This window comes from Dama dama, chromosome 17, assembly GCF_033118175.1.
Source record: "Dama dama isolate Ldn47 chromosome 17, ASM3311817v1, whole genome shotgun sequence".
Lineage (NCBI taxonomy): Eukaryota > Metazoa > Chordata > Mammalia > Artiodactyla > Cervidae > Dama > Dama dama.
This window is the reverse complement of record NC_083697.1, coordinates 23,434,423-23,461,088: the sequence shown is the minus strand read 5'-3', so window position 1 is coordinate 23,461,088 and position 26,666 is coordinate 23,434,423. Positions and strand designations below refer to the sequence as shown.

General features: G+C 40.9%; 1 protein-coding gene across 1 annotated transcript; it reads right to left on the bottom strand.

Moving 5' to 3' along the window:
- Window positions 1-989: 989 nt before the first annotated feature.
- ETNPPL (ethanolamine-phosphate phospho-lyase) lies at window positions 990-19,740 on the bottom strand. Its single transcript, XM_061164729.1, has 13 exons — window positions 19,567-19,740; window positions 16,799-16,917; window positions 16,374-16,533; window positions 14,130-14,204; window positions 10,184-10,274; window positions 9,019-9,135; window positions 7,292-7,374; window positions 6,275-6,500; window positions 5,210-5,364; window positions 4,504-4,593; window positions 4,150-4,280; window positions 2,774-2,841; window positions 990-1,350 (listed from the first exon to the last, which is right to left on the bottom strand). Exons 1-13 carry the CDS (start codon window positions 19,620-19,622, stop codon window positions 1,228-1,230), a joined length of 1,494 nt encoding a protein of 497 aa, XP_061020712.1. The 5' UTR covers window positions 19,623-19,740; the 3' UTR covers window positions 990-1,227.
- Window positions 19,741-26,666: the final 6,926 nt, after the last annotated feature.

The window sequence follows — 26,666 nt, the reverse complement described above, 5'->3', positions numbered from 1 at the left end:
AACTCATAAAGGAAGCTTTTTGCATTTAATTTTCCCCCCAACATCTTTCTCAGCTATCATGAAACGGCCATAGCAAAATTATTTAACTCGTCTTTATACAACAAAAACCAATACACAGGGAATTCTCTGGTGGTCCAGTGGTTAGCACACTGTTGTTTTCACTACCACACTACCAGGGCCCAAGTTTAATTCCTGGTTGGGCAATTAAGATCCCGCAAGCCATGAGGCACAGCCCCAAAACGAACAACGCTTCCCCCCAGAAAACCCAACACACAAAGCTTAGTAACTGCCAGGAGGGCAACTGAGAAATAATGAGAAGTCAAGGCTGAAAGTCAAATTTCTTCCAGGCCAGTACTCACACAAGCCTCCAAGTCTCATGGCACCTGCACATTTAAGGAAGAGATTCTTGAAGTTATCTCTGTGTGTCAGGGTGTGTGCATAGGTGATAAGACGGATAAGAAGGAGAAGAGGATTGCTTGAAAAGTTAATTTCTCATCTAGTAGGTAAGTGACTTGCCAAGATGACAGTCTGATTAGCCAGAGCCGAGGTGAATGTGGTGCTTTGGATACTGCTCCAGCTCCATGCTTAGGAGTGTTTCTGGGTCTACTTCTTGTCTGGCCTCTGCACCTGTGCCCTCATCCCCAGAGGATCACAATTAACCTCGTTCCCCAACAGGAGTCCAGATAATTCATTCCCTTCTTCACAGTTGCTATGTGATTTTTCCCCAAATGGCTTTACTTTTACCACCAATGCTACGATTCTCCTAGAAAGAACACTGCATACTTCTCTAGTCAACATTTTTTTTTTCATGTCATCTTTTATTATAGCCATAAATATTTATAAATTAAATCACTAAAGAATTCAATATTTTAAGGCACTAAGTCTCCAAAGTTTAGGAACCTACTGTACTTTCCTCTGTCATGTCAAAGATTAAGATATGAGAAGTAAAACTGTCAACTTCATAAATATTTCATCTGAAGCTTAAACTGAGTAGAATAAACAAAGTACTTGCAGAAATCTCAAGGAATTAATAGGCTAAATGCTGAACTAATAGTCTTGACACAGTTTGATTATCATTTGGATTAATCTTATGACTCATCGACTTTATTTATACCTCTGAGTAAATGCGAACACTTCTTTCAGAGGGTCCAACAGAGCTTTAACAGAAAGGACACCTGCATTCATTCTCTATAACTCCGGACAGTTATCTTGTAAAATGCTCATCTCTCACGTCCTGAACCTCTTGCTGAGCAGTGAATCTGTGCACAATCCATTTCTCTTTCGGCTGGGATTTTCTCTGGGGTCCAGGCTGCTGTCTCTGAGCAATTCTGACCGTGCTTCCTTGGGCATCTGTAAGACAAGTGCACAAACTCGAGGGCAGCCCACTGCTAACGCACCCAGCCTCCAGCCTCCAGCCTCCACAGGGCTAAGTCCACAGGAACACGGCATGTGCAACACGAAAACACAGCCCAACACAGCCCAACACAGGAATGCTGTGTTAGGGAGCTGTTCCTCCCCAACCCTCATGACTACCTTCCATAGACACCAGAAATGTGATGGCAACCTAAAATCTGGGCATCCAAGCCAAACTCAGAAAGGTGTGCTAACTTTGCTATCTCCACAGAGGCATTTCTGGTGGGGGAACTCTCTTTTTTTGAGTCCCTTTTCAATAAGCTCCTTTTCAATACTTACATGCTTCCCAGGTGGCGCTAGTGGTAAAGAATCTGCTTGCCGATGAAGGAGACGAAAGAGACACTGGTTCAATTTCTGGGTTGGTAAGATCCCCTGGAGGAGGGCATGGCAATCCACTACAGTGTTCTTGCCAGAAGAACTCGATGGACAGAGAAGCCTAGCGGACTACAGTCTATGGGGTCGCAAAGAGTTGGACATGACTGAGGGTCTGAGCACTTTCCAATACTTGCTCGGCCCAGACAGCCGTGATTCTGCCCCAGACTCTCTATGCGACTCTCACACAGCAGAGAGGGACTGATGCCTAGCATTGGTTTGTGTTGCACCAAGAGACAGAAGCACCCTGTTAGCCAGTCATTTGCTCTCATTCAAAGGGCGTCGTAGTTTTCACTCAGGGAAAGGACTTGTCTGACTACACTGGGTGTGTACCAAGAGTTCCTTTATGCGTCAAAGTCATAAACAAATAACAAATTATGCAACAGAGCCTCTCAAGTTCTTGCCTTTCTGTTTCCCGACCCGGGGAGCCCTTTCTTGCAGCCTGGGGAGCTTGGGGAGAGAATAGGGAAGCCCTCTGCTGGCAGCACATCAAATGCAGAAACTAGGCCACTCAGCACCAGATGGTTCCCAGGCCCTGCTGCCATTAGAAGTTTCTACTTTAATTCACCGGAGGATGGAACTCTGGCATTTTGAAGTCACACTGCCAAAGCTTTTGTTGATTAAGAAGTGGGATGTGGGACTTCAAAGCAGTGTCAAACCTCACTCAGAAAAACAGGAAGGAGCTTAGGACATTTGCTATCCTCTCTCTATATATTTTGAAGGCCCTCTTTGCAAGCCTGAGGGTTATTATTATTTTCAGCATGGGAATGACCCTGTAAAAATGGTTCTTTGCTTTTATAGATGTCAAGTGGAACGACACTTGCCTTGGAACTTAACTGGACACTCAGAATTGCAGCAGTAAACCAACTCTAGCAAAGGTGGGTTTATTCTAAAGGTCATTGTACGATTTTAAAACATTTGCATTCCTTTTTCTTAAATTTCCCCAATTTTAAACTTTTCCCTTAAATATTAAGCAAGTGACTCTTACCTTGGTTCTGCAAGGAGTATTCTTAGAGATCACACTCTCAGTTTCAGCTCCAATGGCTTCTTCTAAATCTTCATCAAGGAAGATACAGTAGATAAGATGGAAAAAAAAACATAAAACATAAAGAAAACATAAACATGAAACATTAAAAAAAATCCTTAAGAAAAACAAAAAGCCCATTTTGGTAACTGTAGGGATACTCTTACTAGAGAAAAATAGAGAGGTCCATGTGTTTTAAAACAGCTCCTCTTCAACTTTTTTTGCAGCATTTCACCATTACGCGTGGCACTCGGCCTGCATTAGCTCTGGCTCATTCACGTTGCTAAAAGGATTGTCCAGCCCCACAGCTAAAAATGTTGAGGCTCTGAACTGAATTTTAAGCAATAGTGACATTTGTCCCAACTGTACTCTGTTCCACCTGGCCTTCAAGGGACCAGAGGAAACAGGTATGTGAGGACTGCTGGCCAGGTTTGGGCGTCTCTTAGTTCAAAGACAGTGACTGTATTACAAATAACTTGGGGCTGACTCTCAACTTTCCAGTATTAATGATTTATTTTGTATACTGCACTGTCCTGGCTTATCAGCCTTATCCCAACCCCAAGAGGCTGAGAGGGAGCAGAGAAGTAAAATCTTAAAAATATAACTAAAAGCTCCAACATTTGACAGTGCTTTATGTTTTTCAGTATGGCTTTACACTGCTCCCTTACTTAGCTAATCTCAATTTATGAAAAATAAATTAACCTAATTATTTAATGTGTATGCTCAGTCACTCAATCCTGTCCAACTCTTTGCGACCCCATGGATGGTAGCCCACCAGGCTCCTCTGTCCATGGGGATTCTCCAGGCAAGAATACTGGAGTAATTGCCATTTCCTAATTCAGGGCATCTTCCCAACCCAGGGATCGAACCTGCATCTCTCGGGTCTCCCACATTGGCAGGTGGATTTTTAACCACTAGCACCACCTGGGAAGCCCAACCTCATTATTTAATAGAGGCCAACAAAATTTTAATTCCTATGACAGGCTATAATTCTGAATGATGAACAAATCCTCAAAAATGGAATTGCAATAAGTGAAGCACAAAGTCCAATGAGTCAGGGTGTAGCAAATAACGGTTCACCTATAGCCTGTAAGTTTTATTAACAACATTTCAAGCATTTTCAGGGTATAAAGCTCAAAGACTCTTACGCTGCAGCATCTGTGGTTTGTGGTACAATGAAGACATGCAATTATTTTTTAAAAGTGAAAATAAATGATAATGTAAATTTACACAGTCATTTCCACCCTCCTTCACTTCTACCATGGACAGCAAGATGCACTATCATGTATGACCAGGAGGTAGGTGTGGGGGGCATCTTATTTAAAGATCTGTGGACAGACCTGTTAGAATACCATCAAGCTGTTCTGCCATAAACTCGGCGTCTTCCTCAGTGAAGCACATAGGAGGTTTTATCTTAAGCACGTTTCTATGAGGTCCGTCGGCACTGAGAAGCACTCGCTTTTCTTTCATCCTGATTAGTGCAGGAAATACATGTGAGTGCATACGAGCAACAACTAAGACGGTTTCAGAATGATGTGAACAGACAGCAATTTAGTCTATGCATGTAAGAAGTCACGTTTGTAATTGCACGAGTCTTAAACTTCCCTTATTTAGGGAGAAGAGAGGAAGTAAAAACAGTCAAGTGGGTGGACATCTTTTAAGCTGAGATACCAAACAGGTGAGGGGTGCTTTACTTGTAGATGACGTGCTGAGCTTCTGCTGTGGCGGGGGTCCTTTGCTGATGGTCCTTCACTAAGTCAATCCCAATAAAAAGGCCAACGCCCCTGAGGGAGACATAGAAAGGAAACTTGACATACACTCTATCAAGCACCACATTGTCACAAAAAATTAACACAGTCGTCAAACTTCAGTTTGATTTGAGGCTGAATGTGAGTCTCTTTAGAGGTAGCTGTAACTAGTTCTAATTAATCCATGATACCAATCCAGGGTCCACAGGACTCCTTAGTTTCTGAAGTTAGTTTTTATAATCCAGTTTTATTTTTTCATCACATAATTGCAAAAAAAAAAAAAGGCTTAAAAACAACTTTATACTATTTAGTTTTGTATGACATCAATGATGATAAATACATATATGAAAAATAGTGATTTTCTTAGATGTCATTTAAATTTTTTTTAATAGATCATATAGAGTTACTTTAAGTTTCTTCTTTTCATCTTCTAGCTGTTGAAATTATCCTGGCTTAATTTTTTTTTTAAAAGTGTAAGTCAGGAAAGATATATACCCAAAAGTTAATAGTGATACATCTGGTTTTGAATGAAAAAAGTTTTTTCAGTGTTTTCTAGATTTGATTTTGTGTAATTTATTTTAAATTTATAAGATAAAATATAACCAATATTCATTTGGACATATGGATAACTACAATTCCTTGATAAATATACCTGATATCTCCTATCAAAGTATGTTTAGTCTTCTGCTTATTCAGTAACTCAGTAAGATAATTCCCTACTCTTGTGGCATTTCCTTGAAGGTCTTCATTTTTTATTACATCCAGGACGGCCAAACCAACAGCAGAAGATACTGGATTTCCTCCATACTGCAGAAAAAAAATAAATGAGAAAACAGACTAGTTGAATTCATGCTGTTGCTTCATCCATGAGAAATCTGGCTCATATTTAAGTAAAGATATAATTTCAATAAAATTTTCCCTTGTGATATTAGCTTTTTAAGTTTAGAATATAGCGTGATTCTATTCATTTAGGATTGAGAATATAATTCTAAATTATATATATGCTACGTAACTGGTATGAAGGACTACTGGGGAATCTATAAATTCATCCAAATCAAACACAGATATTGTGTTGGGAATTAAGGATTTCAGAGTGTGGTTTAGTTAGAGGGATGTGGATTGAAGCACTTGAATATCTGTGTGGAAAAAAAGCCAAAAAATGACATTTTCTCCAAGTAATTTGTGTTCCTAGATTTTGATTCTGACTTTTAGCTGCAACAAGTCCTATTACACATATTGCACAAACTATAACAGTCTTTCCAAACTTGAGAATCTTACAACCTTTGGGGGCAAAATCAAGGAAATAAAATTTCCCAAAGATAGAAATTTAGTTAGTATCTCCTATGACAGCCATATAATATTTATAGTATTGAATCATCTATACACTTCAGACGTGCTTTGGGAATTTAAATGTGATACAAAACAAAAAAAGATCATATCATCTGTTAATGAAATATCATAACTTCTAGAGTTTACCAGGGCAGACATCTATCACTGGAACAATCAATAGGAACATTTTAGGAAAGGGAAAGATACAAGAAAAAATAAAAGGAGGATTGTGCCGAACAGAATGAAATATGGTTAGATCAAAGTCTGGCTTCGGTTCTGGGGTCATTAGCTGGCAACGGTGAGATTTATTCTTTATTACATTGGAAAGAAATATAAGAACACACAGTATTTTTCCCTCTTAGCATTAAAGTGGGAGGTCAAAATTTACCGTGTTGAAATACTCCATCCCAGAGGCACTGAAGGCTTCTGCAATTTCTTCGGTTGTTACCACGCATGCCATTGGGTGCCCATTGCCCATTGGTTTCCCCATTGTGACTATGTCTGGAACGAAGTCTTCACCAAACATTTGGAAACTCCAGAAATGTTTCCCAATTCGGCCAAAGCCTACTTGAACTTCATCAGCTATAAACACACCTCCTGCTCCACGGACATATCTGAAAAGCAACAGGGCAGCATGATGCCTTCAGGTCACTGACAGCCCCCCTATCCTCCCTTCAAGATACGGATTATTGAGGACTTCAAAAGAATGGCGTTAACCTGAAGTCTGTAATCATTGTTAAAAACATTTCAGTGCTCAAATCCCCAATGACATCTATGTGATGTCATTGACTTTGAAATATAATCACGTCATTTCCAGATAAGATATAGTCTATGCTGTTTGGGTTTGTGCTGCTTAAAGTAAGCTCTACTGCAGTATTTTAAGTGGCAAGAGAAAAAAGTGAACAAAAAGTAATGTTAGCAGAGTTAATCTTATCAGTAAAGCTTGGACACCAATCAATCAGAGAGGATGCCAGGTGGGTAAAGTGGGGCAGAGCCCTCAAGGACCCCCGGCTAGACTGTGTGCAAACCCTTTATTAGCTGGGATCTTGGAAGGTGAGGAGTCCCAGGAGTCCTGGGCGGCAGGCACTCCCAAGTAGCTATTTACCAGCTCATCCCTGGTGGCTCAGCAGTAAGGAATCTGCCTGCCAGTGGAGGAGACTTGAGTTCAGTCCCTGGGTTGGGAAGATCCCCTAGAGAAGGAAATGACAACCCACTCCAGGATTCTCGTCTGGGAAATCCCATGGACAGAGGAGCTTGGTGGGCTACAGTTGGTCACCAAAAAAGTCTGACATGACTCAGCTACTAAACAACGATGGGAAGTACTTCCATACTTCGCCAACAACCAGATGACCCTGCGGAACTCTCATGGTTCCTTCAGTCTGACCAAAGATGCCCAAGTACATACTCTGCCACTTTCTGGAAGTAGCCTGCTGGAGGAATTATTTGTCCGCCACAACTCTGCATGGATTCAGCAATAAAGGCAGCAATCTACACAAGAGAAGATGGGGTCAAAGTCCATTCGGTCCTCCTCCCAAACCCCCTAAAAAAAAGAGGACTTCTTGTAGAGCGGCCGATTTAAACATGGTTGAGAATGGACCCCTGGCAAGAGACAAATTGGCTATTTGATTAAAAAGAAAAGATGTTCATGCTGGAAAAGCAAGTGATCTGAAGCATTCGTTTCTGAAATTTTAGGTTTCTTATGAAACTACCACTAGAAATGGTGGAAAAGGTGCTTTCCATCTCTCCATAATTAATTTAAATGCAGGATTTGCATTAGGATCAACTGAGTAAGACTGATATCTTGATCAGTCTTTGATATGAGCCTCTACAAAATTACCCAGGTTCCAAACATATCACTGTAATGCCTATTTACTCAACTTGTTGAATTAGGACTGCCCGAGTCTGGAATTTGCACCAGGGAGGTGAGAAGGTGACTTGTGGTCACAGACCTTAGTGACTGTGCTCTCTTTCTGGTTCTTGCCCTGAACCAGGCTTACAACTTAACCAACATAGGCAATTCACAATAAAACTGCAGAGGAAATGTTCTAGAGGCTAAGAAAGGAGAAGAAAAAAATCACTAAATTAAGAGAAAGCATGGAAATAGTATGAGATAAGAAGTTAAGCCATCAACTATACTTCAATTAAAAACAAACAAGGGAACCAAGTCATTAAGATAAAAACACTTGAACTGGAAAACACAAAGGCTTCATTTTTCTCTCAATTAAGAAGTTTTTAAAATTGCCATATTGATGCCATAAATCAATTTAAAGGCAAAACATATGTCAAATCACATTAAAACTCCTTGTAAGTAACCCCTGCAGCGGTTGAAAATTTAACATTAAGCTGAAGGTGAAAGACAGTAGGGTGAAGACTGAGAAAATGAAAGCTCTTCCTACTCAGTAGGATTCTGGTTTGTTTTAGAAGTGCAGACCCAGGGATGTCCCTGGCAGTCCAGTGGTTGGGACTTCCAATACAGGGAGTGAGGGTTCGATCCCCACGGAGGGAGCTAAGATTTCACACGCTTTTCAGCCAAACAAAACAAAATAAAACACCAAAACATGAAACAGAAGAAATATTGTAATAAATTCAATGAATATTTTTTTAAAAAAGGTGCAGAAACAGATTGGAAGAGCCTTTTCCTGCCTGGTCTTACCCAGGCTCAGCGCCTTCAGGAAAGCTGAACCAATTCTAGGGAAAGCCAAGGCTCCCAAGGTTCAGGAGCCTGCATTGATCCTGAAGCCCTGGGGCTACCCTGCCTCTTCCCCTCGGTTCACCTTCTGTCAGCCCCTCACGTTACTCTCATTTGGAATGTTCTGTCCATGGGCTATCACCTTTCTTAATTCTCTCCTCCTAACCCTTTGCACCAGAGTCTGCATCCCACTGGGAAGGTTAGAACTAGACCACCAGTTCTGAAACAGGTACAGTAATTACATTTCCAGGATAAATAAAAATAGTCTTAGAGGCATGACTATAATAATGCATTTTTTGATATATGAACTAAGTGAAAATGTAACCGGAGAAGAACAGAAAGGATTTGCTGTCTAATCCTTTCCCACCTCTCTAGTGTATCATGATGATTTCAATCTATTTTATGAAAGATGTTAACGTGTTTCCAAAGCTGTAAATACAAACCTTCCTTCCACTGTTATGAGCTTCGTCAATAATTTTCTTCACTTCATCTGCATAAGCACTGGCTGGGTCTTCATGGTCTTCTCTGTATTTTCCTCTATAAGTATCTGGAGCTGGTGCCTGAAAACATCAAGAGATAACAGTTTCTCATGATTTTTCTCCTGGACAAATGAGCTTTTAAGAAAGGGTATTTCCCCACAAGAGCATAACAGAAAGGTGACCTATGGATTTATGTGACTCTAGCTTCTTCTGCTCTTTTCCCTTAACAGTTCTGAATTCTGTGACACTTGAAATCTTTGCATTGTGAACAGGAGCTTGGATTTACTTCTAGGCTTCTTGGAAGTCAAAATTGCATCCCTGATCACATAAGTGGCGAATTCAAACAACAAATGTGACTATGTTATTTGAAAATCTCAATGAATGCAAACTGTATTAACTATTCTATGTCAAAAATAGGGACCTCCCTGGTGGTCCAGTGTTTAAGACTCTGAGCTTCCAAAGCAGGAGGTGTGGGTTCGATCTCTGGGAGGGGAACTAAGATCCCATGTGCTGTCTGGTAAGGGCAAGAAATATTTTTAAAAAAGAAGAAGGAAATAAACCAGCACTTACCAACTATACAGCAAATTGTAATCATTCAGAAAGCCAGAGTGTTTTAGCAGTAATTTCAGATCTTAAAATTTTGAAAGAATGTATTCATGACTCTCTTAAAAACGTCCACTGATCCTTAATTAAGCCAAATGAGTTTTACTGCTTCAACAACTTGGTTTCTTTATTTTCTTTCATTTAACATTTATTTGACTTAATAAATTTACATAATAATTTAGCATAGAGTAATTTTAAGACAGTCATACACACCTGATGCAACTTTGAGTTTTAAATCGGCTTCAGTGATAGAAAAAGTAATTGAAGATCCGGGGGCAAGAAAAATAAAGAAAAGCTGTGAATAACAGCTGTCACTACCACTATACTGATTTGGATGGTACTCATCAATGGATTTTAACCCACATCTTGTCATTAACTAGCTCTTTGACTTTTAGCAAGTCATATAGCAGCTCTATATCTTAGTTTCCTTTCTCATGGTTTCATTTCAATGCAAAGATTGGTCTGGATTATCACTGGGCACTCTTCCAGTAGTAACATTCTGATTCTTGAATTCCAAGATACTTACCACATGCACAAATTCTTTCTTGACATCTTTGCCCTTTTGAAATTTATATGGACTGATCTCAATTAAAGATGATAGGTGACCGTGGTAAGCACTGAAACGAAAAGAAATGGTAACCAACATCATTCAAAAAAGGATGCTCTTCCAGGATATGAAAAATAGTACTGCGTGTCATCCAGGGAGAATCTCAACACTGGTGCCAGATTTAACTATATGGAATCCAATTTTTCATGGTAGGACCAGCCATTAATTTGTCCAGCTCTCCTGATTCAGGCAATAAAACACATACAAAGCCAAGTATGTATCCTTGTAGGCAGTTTTTAGCCAGAAAAAACTTAATTTCTTTGGATTGTATTAGCTCTGCTAAATTAGATTAAGTGTAAAACATTATTTTCTAAAGTTTCATGAGAAATATCAGATGTATGTATTCTTTAAATATATTTTATAGTTACATTCTAGTAAATTTTAAAAACAAATTTATATTATAAAATGGGCTGTATTTCTGTTTAGGATGGTTTCTAAAGGATGTTCAATAGCACATTTTGAACAAATGCAAGTTGGTAAGGAATAGGAGGTTTTTTCAAAAAGAACGAAGGTTGAGAGGTGATCAACCTTAGTTCTTCCTAAGGTTATGAAATTCTTTTCTTTCACTTAAAATACAGGTGGCTATGATATTCCCCTTAATGTTTTTTTCTTCCCAGATATATATAATCAGGAGACTGGAAATTGTAAGGGCTTCCCAGGTGCTAGTGGTAAAGAATCTGCCTGTTAAGAGACAGGAGTTTGATCCCTGGGTTGGGAAGATCCCCTGGAGGAGGAAATGGCAACCCACTCCAGTGTTGTTGTCTGGAGAAGCCCCATGACTAAGCGTCTGAGCACATGCACACACACAGTAGATCAAATGCTGATATCTCTTTCTGTACCAGCACATAACAGGCTCTGTCTCTCTCTGGAAATTATAAAAGGCCTATGAATAAACAAAGCAAAGAAGGAGCACTTCCTCTACCATAGATTAAAACATCCTACAAAGCAATAGCAATGAAATTAGTATGGTATTGGAATAAGAACAAAGTTAAAATGACTGGGACAGAAGCAAGCTCAGCCATTTGTAAATGGTAACACAGTGGCCACTAGATGGAGTTAACTGAGGAGCAGTTACAGACACAGTAGAACAAAATGAAGAGCATCTTTGTGATCTGAGGGATGGTGATGGGTATGTATAGGGGTAAAGATTTTAACAAAACTTAGAAAACCAAACCACGGGATGAAAATGCAAACTATTTGATTCAACCAAAATTTTTTGGGTAGATGGATGCCATGGACAAAGTTAAAAGGCAGGTGATAGATTGGAAAAAAATATTTGTAATGTCTTAAATAAAAGAGGCTAACTTCCAAAATGGTCTGTTTGCATATAAGAATCACTCGGGAAGCTTGGTTTCCTGGACTCTGACTCTAGAGACTCTCTTTAACTGGTCTGGGATGGGGCCTAGGCATTGGTACTTTAAAAAGAACATTTCCCCACTGCAGTATTCTTGCCTAGGGAACCCCATGGACTAAAGGGCCTGGGGGTCTATGATCCATGTGGTTACAACTTAGCGACTACACCACAACAACCATAACAACAAACCCACAATCAGGCAGATTATGATTCAGGGAAATACCTTTTCATGAAAATGTGGCATAAAATGGAGAATGAAGAGACCTAGCAATGTGGAATGTAGAGTTTTGTAAGAAATTAAAATGTGAATATAGAATAATAGTTGTTAATATTCAAACAATAAAGTCCATGGCTAAAGGAAAAAAAAAAAATAAAAAGAACATTTCCTCAGGTATTTCTAAAACACAGTCTAGGCTGAGATCCTCTCATCCAGTCTATGCATGCAAGCACAAAAACAAGGATGGGAAGCCCAACAGAAAAACTGGGTAAGGAATATAAGCAGATAATTCTCAGAAAAAAAGTGGGTCAGTCGCTTAGTTGTGTCTGACTCTTTGCAACCCACCAGGCTCCTCTGTCCAGGGGATTCTCCAGGCAAGGATACTGGAGTGGGTTGCCATTTCTTTCTCCAAGGGATCTTCCCAATCCAGGGATAGAACCTGGGCCTCCCTCACTGCAGGCATATTCTTTACCATCTTAGCCACCAGTGAAGCTAATTCTCAGAAAGCAGTCACAAATGCATAATAAGTATATGAAGAGATATGCAATCTCATAATTAGAAAATTGCAAATAAAAACATTGATATTATTTTATACTTATTAGACCAGGAACTATTAAAGTAAAAAAAGGCACAGTACTCTAAGGTTTTGCCCAGGATATGGGGAAATGGAACATCTCACGCACCAGGTAGAGAGTTTCAACCACTCTGGAGACCGACCTGGCTGCATGCAGTCAAATCAATAATGTTTACAGCACCCCCATGGCCCAGCAATCCTGCTTCTGGGTGCTTATTCCTAAGCGATCCTCAGAAAGGTCCACACAGGCACATGTCTGAGGGTGCTTACTGCCGTGCTGCCCGTGGTAGCTGGGCATAGAGGGCAGTCAGTGTCCATTCTGTGATAGGCATGAAGCCTGCCCTCCCCAAAGATGCCCACGTTCTAATCCTCAGAACCTGAGAATATGCTACATGGCAAAGGGAACCTTGCAAATGTGATTAAGCATCCTGAAATGGAGTGATAATCCTGGAGGGTCCAATGTTATTACAAGAGTGTTTATAAGTGAAAGAAGGCGGCAGGGGGATGGTGGTCAGAGACAGGGATATGACAGAAGCAGAGGCTGGAGTGACGGCATGGCTGGCTCTGAGGGTGAATGAAGGGACCCAAAGCCAAGGAAGGCAGGCAGCCTCTAGAAGCTGGAGGCAAGGCAACACATTTTCCCCCAGAGTCTCTAGGATTGCAGCCCTATTGCCACCTAACTTTTAGCCCAGTGAGGCCCAGTTTGGACATCCAACCTCCAGAACTATAAGAGAATAAATTCATGTTGCTTAAACCACTATGTTTGTGATAATTTGCTACAGTAACAATAGAGAATGAATACATCAACCAACACATAAAACAAGACAAGCCTATAGATGGGCAAGAAATGAGGTGCATGTTCAGTTCAACCCTCTGTGTGTGAGATTAGTGGGGTGGGGAGGCAGAAACAATTAAAAAAAAAAAAATCTCAGTTAAGCTAGAAGTTGTCAAATTTCTTGTTCAAATTGTAATGAATTTAGGATTTCTCTGGCGGTCCAGTGGGTAAGACTTCTGCTCCCAATGCAGGGAGTCTGGGTTTGATTTCTGGTGGGGGAACTAAGATCCTGCATGTTGTACAATGTGGCCAAGAAAACCTTTTTTTTTTTTAACTTGGCTGCTTGTAGTCATTAAAATTTGCTCTAAATTACAGTCTTTTAAATTAATTACAGTGGATAATCACATTGCATCGGCTCAATAAATAGTTAATGTGTGAAAGTAAATTCTAATTCATATAAAGCCCATGAGACCATGACCACAGGACCCAAAAGAGCCTCCAGGTGCTTGGAAAGAATTAAGTGTTCTCTAGGCCTGAGTTGGCCTTGAAATCTTAAACATAATAAAAAAAAAATCCTTGTGGCATCCATCCAGCCTCCTCTGTACATACTTCTGGTATCAGTGTAGATAGGATCAATGTGTTTTCTGTCTCTGAAGGACTTTCCTCCTGAGAAGTTTCATGTCTAAGACTTACTGGAAACATGTATATTATCAATCGTGAAACAGATCACCAGTCCTGGATGAGACAAGTGCTCAGGGCTGGTGCACTAGGATGACCCAGAGGGATGGGATGGGGAGGGAGGTGGGAGGGGTTTTAGGATGGGGAACACATGTAAATCCATGGCTGATTCATATCAATGTATGTCCAAAACCACTACAATATTGTAAAGTAATTAGCTTCCAGATAAAATAAATAAATGGAAAAAAAAATTAAAAAAAGACTTACTGGTCAAGAGTGATCACATCTTGGTGGCCTCTGAACTGCCGAGCCAGGCGTAAGGCTAAGTCATTGGCTTCCGACCTATTAAGACAGCAGAGAGAAAGGAACAATGTGACAATGTGTTTTAAAACAATGTGTTTTAAGCTCTTTTAAAATCTTTTGAAATGTTATTTTCAAAGTTGAGGATTTCAACTACAGAGAACTGTATAAATAAATAAGTTGAGGTCCTCTCTTTCCCCTCAGTCTTGCCCAACCAGCCATCTCACGTCATCCTCCTACGTTTCCCAGATGTCTTCAAAAAAGAATGAGACGCACAAGGAAACTCAGTACAAATTAAGGATGTTCTGCTTGTTTCAAACTCTGGCCCAGTTCAGCCACATCATAGGTGACTAACTTTGAGGAGCCCAAGAAACCTGTATTAAATGTGATCTCAGTGGGAGGAATCGGAGTCTAAGGTCCCACTAACTGGCGGGCCACTGAACTGTGTTGTGCTGGCCAAATACTTGATTAGTTTCTTATCTGTAAAATGAAGATCAGGGCTTCCCTGGTGGCTCAACGGTAAAGAATCCTCCTGCCAATGAAGGAGACAGGGGTTCAACCCCTGGCCTGGGAAGATCCCACATGCTAAAGAGCAGCTAAGCCCATGGGCCACTACTGCTGAGCCCACTTGCTGAAACTACTGAAGTCTGTGTACCGAGAGCTCATGCTATGCAACAGGAGAAGCCACTACAATGAGAAGCCCGCATACCACAACTAGAGAGTAGCCCCTGCTCGCTTCAACTAGAGAAAAGTCCAAGAGGCAACGAAGACCCAGCACAGCCAAAAATAAATAGATCAATAGATAAACGAGACTTTAAAAAAATGAAGATCATAATCCTTTTATCTGGTGTAGAGAGTCTAGACATACTACTCAGATACAGGTGGAAAAGTAATCATTTGTGGAATGTTTATAATGTGCCAAGTATTATACTGTTTTACTTATATTGATTCTCATAACTACTCTTCAAGGCAAGTATTGTCATCTTTTTATGGGTGAAGCCTCAGAGAGGTTAAGTAACAAGAATAAGTTCTCACAGCTAAGAAGAGGTAGAGCCAGTGTTGATTGAAGCCTGTTTAACTTCAAGATTATTCTTTGTATTAATACTATTCCAGGCTCTGTCACGTCCAGTCTTTGGTGACACTGCTCTTTAAGACTGATCCTTCTTTGACAGCATAGGATTCTTTGGAAGGGAAAGTCAAATACTGTGCCATTTAATTTGCTGAAGGCAAGAATGCTTTAAGACAACAAATTAGATCCTAAAATGTCTTAATTCTTTACAAAGAAAAAAAAAAGAACAAATTTCTGGTTATAAATTGGGTTTTAAAATACCTCATTGAAAAAAGAAGTGTGGAACTCCCCTGGCTGTCCAATGGTTAGGGCTCTGAGTTTCTATTGCAGGGGGCTGGGTTCAATCCCTGGTGGGGAACTAAGATTCTACAAGCCTCAGGCATGGTCAAAAAGAAGAAAAGGAATCACAGACTTTCTCATAGTATATATGTACATATATATCATTTTAAAATAAGAGTTTGTGCTGTATAGACAGCTTTCCTCCCAATAGGCAAGCTTTTCACCTGTCTTTAAACATGTACTTACTTTCAAAAACATACTTTTTTTTTTTTTTTTTTTTGCTGCACTTCCCAGCTTGTGGGATCTTAGTTCCCTGACCAGGAATCAAACCCAGGCTCTTTGAAGTGGAAGCTTGAAGTCCTAACCACCGGGCTGCCAGGGAGTTCCCCCCCAAACTTTTTAATGTCTGCATAATTTTCAACAGAATGGGACATAACCATTTGAATTTATGGAATTTAAAAGTTGTAACGTATCTTATCACTTGAATTTATCCCTTCCTCCTTTGTGTTTGTGCTGGGGAAATGTTCAGGGATCCCTACTGGTGCAGCTTCCCCATCTTTCCCCAAAGTAGCGTGGTAGTGAAAAGTCTCGAGTGACATGCACATGTTCATCATGAGACTGTGGTTACAGGCTGCATCAAGAGCCTTGGAACACAATATCAGGTATCTTATCTACAAGGAACTGGTGGGCCCAATTGAAAGAACCAGGAGGTCAGGTCCCCCATGCAAGGTTATTAGTAAGAGTCTCAGGAAGCCTGTTTACATATTCGTACTCCACCAGCAATAAAAAAAGAAAAGATGTGTGAGAGAGGAAACAAAGAGATTCATGGAAATGCGGATAGCTGGAAAAACCTTGAAACCTACCCTGAATTAGTAAAATAGCAAACAGACAGTCTGTCCGGCAGGGTTGCTGAGAGGCGCTTGGCATATTCAACAATGTTGTCGTGGAGGAATCGAGAATTTGTATTTAGTAGTTCCATCTGTTTCTGGGCAGCTTTGACCACTTCTGGGTGGCAGTGTCCCACTAAAATTTAGAAGACAAAAGTCCTCAAAATGAGTTACAATTCGAAATGCCTGGGAAGTGAGGCAGATTCTGAATCAAAAAAAAGAAGAAAAGTTGATCCTGTTCCTCTCCCACATTTTGTTCTAGCTTTTCCCAGCCTAGGACTAAGGGCCCTGTTCAGCCGAGGAACTGCAGCCACTGCAAATCCTGGGACAAATATTAATGGTGCCAAGGCTGCCTTAATCCATAAACGTATCCTTCAAGCACAACAAAGACAGCGCATTACCATGGGCAACGTTGTTGATGCAATCCAAGTACTGGTCACCTTTCTCGTCAAACATGTACTGCCGCTGGGCTCGCACTATTTTGATGGGATCCGCAGCAAAGAAAACTTTGCATGAAGGCCTAGAAATAAGGAAAGGAAACACTTTGGTCTGGTAGGACTGCTCAGCATTTGCCCTTCTCAATCAAGGTCACGATGAGTGGAAAATTACAATTACATAAAAGAAAGGGAAAACACAACCAAGGTGACATACTGTTTTTCTTCATTTCATATTAGCCTGGAAACTTTGACCTTAATCCCCCATCCGTGACACTGCTCACATTTCTTATGCTTGTTATATTAAATTTGCCGCGATCTGACAATGCTACTTACAGGTACATGGATCAACTCTGACAGCTCTAATTACACAAACCAATAACTAATTTTCCTTTGGGAAATTTTGTTCAACTAGGAAAAAAAATCAATTTTTTTGAGCCTTCCTATATATTGAAAACTGACAGCTATTACAAATATTATCTCATTTAATCCTTCCAACAATAATATAATAGGAGTTATTGTCATTCTCACTTTTATAGGTGAGAAAACAGGCACAGAAAAATTAAGCTTGGTTCAAGCCACTAAGAGAGAAAAGCAGAATTTGAAAGTAGATTTTTGTCTTGACTGTAACTAGATTTACCACGGTGACCATTTTGAAATGCTTGGAAATACTGAATCATTATGTTGCATAGTAGGAATTAACATAGTGTTGTAGGTGAATTATACTTCAAAAATAAACTCATAGAAAAAAGAGATTACACTTCTTGGGAAGAACTGGGAGGCAGGGAAATCAGATGAATATAGTCAAAAGGTGCCAACTCCCAGTTATAAGGTAAATAAGTACTATGGATATAATTTATATGTACAACATGATAAGGGCATCTTACCTTTTAACATGATTAATTATAACACTGCTGTATGTTTTATACGAAAGTTGTTAAGAAAGCAAATCCTAGGGGATTTTCTATTTCTTAAATTTTGTATTAATGGAATGATGGATGTTCACCAAACTTAACTGTGATAGTCATTCATGATGTAAGTCAAATAGTTATGCTGCAAAACTCAAACTTAATACAGTGCTGTATGTCAATTACATACCAATAAAATTGGAAGAAAAAAAAGAAGACTGTCTTATGCCATTGCCCAAAATAGAGCTTGCCTGTCATGTAATGTCTCCCTCAAACCTACTTGTAAAGAAATGAATAGCACTAAAAGCTACTACAAATAACTTAGTGTTAAATAGTGTGCAGGAAATTTTACATATCATTTTCATGTCTTTAACTGGTTCCTGTACTACAGCAAATGGATTTTCCATTCTTAAACAATACAATCCAATTATTATTCTAACCCTTAAACCCACTCTTTTGAGTCTAATAAAATGTCGTCCCTATTTATGGTTACTTGGATGGCTGTCTGGAGTACAAGTTTTAGCAACATGAAAACATTACAAACATTTCTGATCTTGGATCCATGGATGTTTAGAAACTAAACAAAATATATTGTTATTATTTACACTTATTTACATTATTATTTACATTTACTATTTTATTTTTGACACGCCATGAGGAAATGTGGGATCCTAGTTCCCCAACCAGGGATTGAACCCAAGCTCCCTGCATTTGAAGCAAGGAGTCCTAATCACTGCACCACCAGAAAAGCTCCCAAAATATAGTTTTATTTTGGTGGCTTTGCATGCACAGAAAACATGTTCCCATGTGCATTGGAGGTAGTTTAGAGGGAAAATAGTTACATATTATATTGATACACAATAGTTTAGAAAGTACTATAATTATTGTGAATAAGTAATAAAATGTTAAAAATGCCTAAAATTAAGTGTCATCAGCTAAAATGAAACTAATGATGAGAATTTCTTCTTGGTTCAAATTCAGTTGTTAGTTTATTAACTACAAGTTAAAATCCAGAAAAATTCTTCTTTATGAATGTGGGCTGAAAATTGTGGACTTGACCTTGCCTCTTTGTTAATGTACTTCCCACCTTGCCACTCAGATTTTCATAGAAGAGGAATTTAATGTGACAGAGATCACAAGGTAACTTGACACTCTACTAGGACCAGAGACCAGGTCTGACTTAAGTATGGGTCCTGTACGCTCACTCACCAAGTTGTTTATACTATTAATGTGAGCAAAAGGAAAGCAGACCCGAGAGAACCCTGCATCTTTACGTTGTAGTGAGGGCACATCTGGGGAGACCAAGGTGAGTAAGGGCATCTTACCCTTTAGAAAGTGTCTACGCTCCCCTCCCCCGCCCCCCCCCGCCCCGCCTCCACTGGCTAGATTAAGCTTTTACTTCTTAACCAAGCGTGCAAGAAGGAAGAGTTGGCTTTCAACAAAAGTTGTCAGAATTAGTTTTCATAGCCATCGTCAAAAATATTTCAGAGTTCACAGTTACCGAAAACTTTCGAGTAGGTGGGAGTGGCGGAGAACTACCCTTCTCCCTTCCAGAGCCCATCCCTGGAACGGTGTTCTTCAGTGGCTATCCACCCTCACGGTCGGTGCCCCGAGCCGGCCCGCAGCCCTCACCCTCTCCGCGGGCTGCAGAGCGCGGGGAGCCCCCTCGGGCGCGGGCGCGGCGGGGTCCTCGGGGCGCGCGGCGGCGCGTGCACGCAGGTGCGGCGGGCCCGGGGCAGTCCGGCTCCCCGCGGGACTAGCTGCCTGCGCTGGTGATCTGGTGGTTCCCACTCTCTGCGCCTCCCGCCTGGGCGGGGGAGCCCTTACCCGATGTGCCTTCTCCTCAGCGCCAGCGTCTCTTGCTTGCTGTACAGTTCGCACATGGTGGCGGGGTGCCGGGCGCCCCCAGGGGTCTCCCCTCTCCAGCCCCTGCGCCCGCGTCCGGAGCCCGAGGGCTGCCCCCGCGGCGGCCCTTCCCTGTTTCCCCGCGTTGGGTCCCCTGGCCCCGGGCGTCGGAGGTCGCGGTCGGTGTCAGACAGTAGGGTCATCTCCCTTTTAAGCCTTGCCCCGCCTTTGCCCTTCGCCAAGCCCCACCCTCCTCCCCCCCTCCTCCGCCGGGTGCCCGCCTGGCAAGAGCCTGGACTCGCCACTCAGTCGCCACCCCCACCCGCCCCCGCTCTTGCCCCGGGCTAACTCCCTCCCTTCCTGCCCTGCTGCCCGCTTCCCCTTCCCACTCTTGTTACTTCTTCTAACTCGCCTTTTATTTTTCTAAGTTTGCCTTGCCATGGCCTTTCCTCCTCCTTTGCCTATGAATCCCCTCCTTCCCACTCTCTTTTTAAAATATTTATTTATTTATTTGGCTGCACTGGGTCTTAGTTGTGGCCTGCACGATCTGGGCCGGTTGCATTGAAAGCAGGGAGTCTTAGCCACTGGACCACCGGGGAAGACCTCCTCTCTTTTTTTCTTTCTTCTCTTTCTTCCCTCCCTTCTTCTTTCCTTTCTCCCTTTAATTGTACACATTCAAAGATAGGCACTCTCTGGAGATAACAGGACCTTTGTCTCCATTCTCCTTTTGAGCAAGTTCCAATACCAAAATCTGCTTAACAAGAGTAACAAGTCACACGCCCAAAGGATAAATCACAGGAACTCAGCCTGTTCTTTGTTGGGAGGGATGAACTATCCCCCTGTTTCAAACACCTGCTTTAGAGATAATTGCACTTGTAGTTTCTCTGAAACGGTAGAGATTATAAAACATTCACTTGATTTATCGGGTTCAGTCATCATAACAACCCTAACTGAGGTAAGCCTGAGAGTTACCACCTTATTTAACATATGGGAACAGTTATTACAGGTCTACCTGATGGTGAACCTGAATTCATTCCTAGGTTTCTTGACTTCCTTTAGGATTCTCTTCTCTCACTGATCAAATTTAAAGTTAAATATGTGGACAGAAGGAAACCTAATTAACTATAACATTAAATCATAAACTATTTGAAGAAGTAGAGATCATCTGATTTACCCCCTGTGTTTTGTAGATAAGGACACCTAGGTACAGGGAAGGTAAAGTCTTATTATTCAAGGTCACACAACTGCTTAGCCATAGAGTTTAGATGAGATCATTTCATTCTTTGTGTTTCAAAAGACAGCAGAGAAAGCATATTTTACCAGTAAGAACATGCTTGATAAATGTTTGTAACTGACCTTTCTCTTGAATAAAGTTATTAATTAATATTAATGTCCTGCAGGATTAGTAGAGTTATTTCATTGCCTAATATAGGTTGAGAAATGGAGTTCTATGTGGAAAAATGTGTTAAGAATTCTAGGTGTTATCAGTGAAGGGGAGAAGACATTTAGGAAACTTGCAAGAAATCCCAGTCATGTCATCTTGGTCTTGTTCCACTCTTGAAAGATATTGCCATGTGTACATCTACTCTTAAACCAGCTAGTGAAGCCACATACAGGCATGCTCCCTCCATAAACCTCCAGTTATTTCCAGTGCTCTAACGTATGTTCTTTAAATAAACAACCCTGGTCTTGAGTTCTTTTTTATTATTTATTTTGGCTGCCTTGCTGTAATGTGGGGGTCTTAGTTCCCCAACCAGGGATTAAACGCATGCGCCCTGCGGTGGAAGCGTGGAGTCTTAACCACTGGACCGCCAGGGAAGTCCCTAGGGTCTTGGGTTCTTGAACTAGTTCTTGCATAAACTAGCGGGGTTTCTTGACCTTTTGGAGGCCAAATTTCTTTAAAATGTTCAAATTTCGTATAAAAGGAAAAAAAAAAAAAAAACCTCAATCATTCTTTAACGAAAAGCATTACAAGGAGGGCTAAAAAGAGATCTTGATTGTGAAATGTGTGTTGGGATAATTGTTAAGGTCTCAATGCTCTTGTATTCTTCGTTTTTTATTTTCTGTTTGTTTGTTTTTTTTTAACCAGAACTTTCAGCAGGGTTGGCTACTCCTTTCTTCTTGAAACTCTTCATTTTTTGATTTCTTGACATGACCACACATTCCTGATTTTCTTCTCTTGCTCAACATTCTCAACATTTAAATGTTGGTGTCTCTGCGGATAGGGTCCTAGGCTTTCTCTTTGCTCTGCACTCTTCCCTCAGGTAATCCAGAAATGATTCCCTTGGATTTAGAAACCATCAAATACCAAAATTACATCTTCACTCAGGTTTCTCTCAGTCCCAGATTCTCATCTCGTCTTTCTTTCTTCCTTTCTGCCTCTCTCTCTTTCTCGTTCTTTCACCACCGAGTCCCATCCACTTCCTTTCTTGACATCTCCATTGTGAGGTCTCTTGGATACCTCCGACCAAGTTGTCTGGACCAAGATGAATCCAAGATGGAGGCTTTGAACCCATCCCCGAAACTATGGCCTCCAATAAACCCCCCATCACTAAGCATTTGTTCGTTCATTCAAGATGTATCAAATACTCTCTATGTGCCACTGAATGTTTGGCACAGAGAAACAGTGAACTAGACTGAACATGTCTGCCTTCCGTGCCTCCTAGTGCAGGTCGGCAGTGTCCATCCAGTACAGAGCCACTAGCCACAGGCGATTATTAAGGACTTGAACTGTGGCTAGTCTGACTTGAGATGTGTTGTTGGTGTAAGACACACCATAGTTTGAAGACTCAATATAAAAATATAAAAAGAATAGTAAAATCTCTCATTATTTCTGATTTTGTTTGCTTATTGAAATAATATTTTGGATTTATGGGATTAAGTAAAGTATATCATGAAAATATATAGTGGTTAAGACTCAGTACTTCCATCACAGGGGGCATGGGTTCAATCCTAGGTTGGGGAATTAAGATCCTGCATGGCGCATGGACATATATATATATATATATATATATAATATATATAATTTAAATTAAATATATATAATTCCACATCTTTTTAATGTGACTATTAGCAAATTAAAAATTTAAAATTACCTATGTGCTTTGCATTACTTTTTTTTTTTTTTTGGTTTTTTAAAAATTGAAGTATAGTTGATTTACAATGCTGTTATTTTCAGTTGTACAGAAAAGTGATTCAGTGATACGTATATATGCTTTATATATAAATATATTTTTGGGGGGATTCTTTTCCCTTACAGGTTATTACAAAATATTGACTGTAGTTCCCTGTTTCCAGTTGGTCCTTGCTGGTTATCTATTTTATATATATGCTGTTGTTGCCAAGTCATGTCCGACTTTTTGCCACCCTATGGACTGTAGCCCATCAGGCTCCTCTGTCCATAGAATTTCCAGACAAGAATACTGGAGTGGGCTGCCATTTCCTTCTCCAAATTTATACATACAATAATGTACATATGTTAATCCCAAACTCGTAATTTATCCCTCTTCTCCCTTTCCCCTTTGATAACCATAAGTTTATTTTTCTGTCTGTGGGCCTGCCTGTTTCTGTTTTGTTATCAAGTTCCTTTGTATCTTTTTTTCTTTTTAACATATAAGCAACATCACATGATATTTGTCTTTCTCTCTCTGGCTCACTTCACTCAGTATGATAATCTCTAGGTCCATCCCTGTTGCTGCAGATGGCATTATTTCATTCTTTTTTATGGCTGAGTTATAGTCCGTTGTATATATGTACTGCACCTTCTTTATCCATTCATTGGTCAGGGGACATTGAGGTGCTTCCTTGTCTTGATTATTGTAAACAGTGCTGCTGTAACATTGGAGTGCGTATATCTCTTTATGGTATATGCCCTGGAGTGGGATTGCTGGATAATGCATTACTTTTCACCTGGACAGCATTATTCTTCCTGGACTCAGTAAGAAAGTAAACAAATCAAAAAGATAATGGCTTAAGAAGCTTTAATTGTGGTAAATGCTTTGAAGGAAATGATCCTAAGCCAGAAGACAAGGAGCCCTGGATAATCTTATCTTTTTCTCAACTCTGTCCTCCTGTCGAGTTATTTTTAAGTCCTGCTGCCTCCACTTTAAAATATACCTTTAAATCTATGTGCTATCACCCGATCTACTACCACCCTGTGTAAGCCTTCTGCATTTTGCCAACACTCTGTAAATATACTCTATTAACTCGTTTCCTTGCTTCCCGTTCCAACCCTATGCAGTGTCCCTTCCCTCCTTAAAATTCGTCAGTGACTTCCAGCTTTCTTCTCCAGGCTCATTCTCGACACCTTCCATCCCACCCCTACCACCCAGCACACATACACCACACCTATCTCCCTTGTCTTTAATCACTTCATGTACTATATTTGCTTCAGTTTCAGTTTATATTCCATAGTCAGCCTCAGAGGTGTCATTCTTGACTATTCTGTTTCAAATAGTTCTTAATGAATATAAAAAACTAATGTCTGTCCTGTTCCTCTGCCTTAATTCCCTGTTTGTTGGGTCTTTATCTGTTTTATTGATCAATGTACCCCAGCGCTAGTCCAAACCTTGGCGTATGGTGGTGGTGAGTGCTAAGTTGCTAAGTAGTGTCCGATTCTTGCGACCCCATGGACTGTAGCCTGCCAGGTTCCTCTGTCTCTGGGATTCTCCAGGCAAGAATACTGGAGTGGGTTGCCTTTTCCTTCTCCAGGGGATATTCCCAACCCAAGAATCAAACCAGGTCTCCTGCATTGCAGGCAGATTCTTTACCAACTGAGCTTCGAGGGTGTATGGCAGACTGATAAATATTTGTTGACATATTGAAAGGAAAACCCATTTAAAGACTTGCTAATCTTGTTTTGAAAATGAAAGTTCTTACCATCATTTAGCTCTTGGCTGTTGACTGCCAGCTTACCTCTTAACCATTTTTTTAAGGCGAGAAATAATTAGACTCATTATCTTTAAAGGGAAAGCAAGTTAACATAAAACATCATTTCCCCAAATTGTTTAATTTATTTCACACTGTGGGATATATAATATTAACTAAGTACCACAAATGGTCTTTAAATAAAAGACAGACACATAGTAGCACCAAAATAAAGATGGATAAAGTCAACAGATTGCCCTATGCAATACTTTGTCAAATAAGATAGGTATTTTTGATATATTTTCTCTTGTGCTTCTCCATCCTAGTACTGTTTGGTTAGGGGTGGGTGCAGAAGTGCCATCCTCCTCACAGCTTGAGGTTCACTCAGCTTGGGTCCTGACCCTATTGATTGGCTCACCCTGCTGAGTGGGTTCTGACCTGAACATCACTGATTTCTCAACCATCTAGGCTGGATCAAACAAACCACACTGGTACATACATGGCTGAAAGGAGAAAGCACAGCCCACATGAGTTTGGGACGTAAAGAATTCCACTCAGTAGTTTGCTGAGAAGCGTTTGGACAGCAGGTTTTAACGTTTCGGTCAGTGAGAAATATGCAAAGGTGAGTGCAGTGTATGTCCCCAGCAACAGAGGTTCTCCAGCTGTTGCCGGACCCAAGTTTGTGTGTCCGATGCACAGAGAGGCCAAACAAACTGAAATGTCAGAGTTTGGAACAGAGAAAGATTTACAGCAGAGCCAAACAAGAATGGCTCCTCAAAAACCTTGAAGTCGCTGATGCTTTTCAGGGAAGGGTTTTTAATAGGCAAAATTTGGGGTTAGCGCTTCAGGGTATGTGACTTTCTAATGACTGATTAGTGGTGAGGTAGCAGGAGTCGTGCTCAGCCTGAAGTTACCATCTTCCACCAAGGGGAGGAAGAGGTTTAGTTCTTGCAGAAGAACTCAGAGATATATTGTTATGGATATTCCCTGAGAAGGAATCAGGACCCTAACCCACTGGGTTTCTTGACTTCTTCTTGTTCAGTCGCCAAGTCATGTCTGACTCTCTGCGATCCCATGGACTGCAGCACGCCAGGCTTCCCTGTCCTTCACCTTCTCCTGGAGTCTGCTCAGTCTCCTGTCCATTGAGTCAGTGATGTTATCCAACCATGACATCCTCTGTTGCCCCCTTCTCCTCTTGCCCTTAACCTTTCCCAGCATCAGGGTTTTTTTTTTCCCAATGAGTTGGCTCTTCGCATCAGGTGGCCAAAGTATTGGAGCTTCAGCTTCAGCATCAGTCCTTCCAGTGAATATTCAGGGTTGATTTCCTTTAGGATTGACTGGTTTGATCTCCTTGCTTGACTGCTCCTCCCCTGTTTCTGCATTCCTTTCCTCCCCTGATTAGCACCTGTTTAATCTGCTTTTTGGAACTCAGGGAAGGTCAAGGAGGCTGAATGAACTTTATTTCCTACAAACAAGAAATGGGAGGGAGGACCAGCATATTAAAAGGATTTGTACTTGGGGGGCCCCCACAGAGTCCTGTTTGGTTTCAAGATGAGGACACAGACATACACATATACAGAGGGAAGACCATGGTAAGACACAGGGAGAAGATGACCATCTGCAAGCCAAGGAGCAAGGCCTCTGAAGAAACCAACCCTGTCGACAACTTGATCTTAGACGTCTAGCCTCCAGAATTGTGAGAAAAGTAAATTTCTGTTGTCTCGGTCATTCTATGAGCTTCCCTGGTGGCCCAGTGGTAAAGAATCTGCCTGCAAGGCAGGAGTCTTGGGTTTGACCCCTGGAGAAGGAAATGGCAACCCACTCCAGTATTCTTGCCTGGAGAATTCCATAGACAGTGGAGCCTGGTGGGCTACAGTCAATGGGGTTGCAAACAGTTGGACACAACTGAGTGACTAGACAGCAACAACAACTGTGCCATTCTATTGTAGGAGAATGGGACATGAAAGAATGATCACATTCCAGGTCGTGGGCAAATCCCTGGGACAGGCCACCAACTGAGGGTTCTCAGCTTCATGCAGGAAAGAATTCAAGAGTTAGCCACAGTAAAGGGAAAGTGAGTTTATCTAAATCTACATCATATAGGCAAAATGTAGTCTGTGTCAGATGCTGAAGATGATGCTCTGATACTTTGGCCACCTGGTGTAAGAGCCGACTCATTGGGAAAGACCCTGATGCTGGGAAAGACTGGAGAAGGG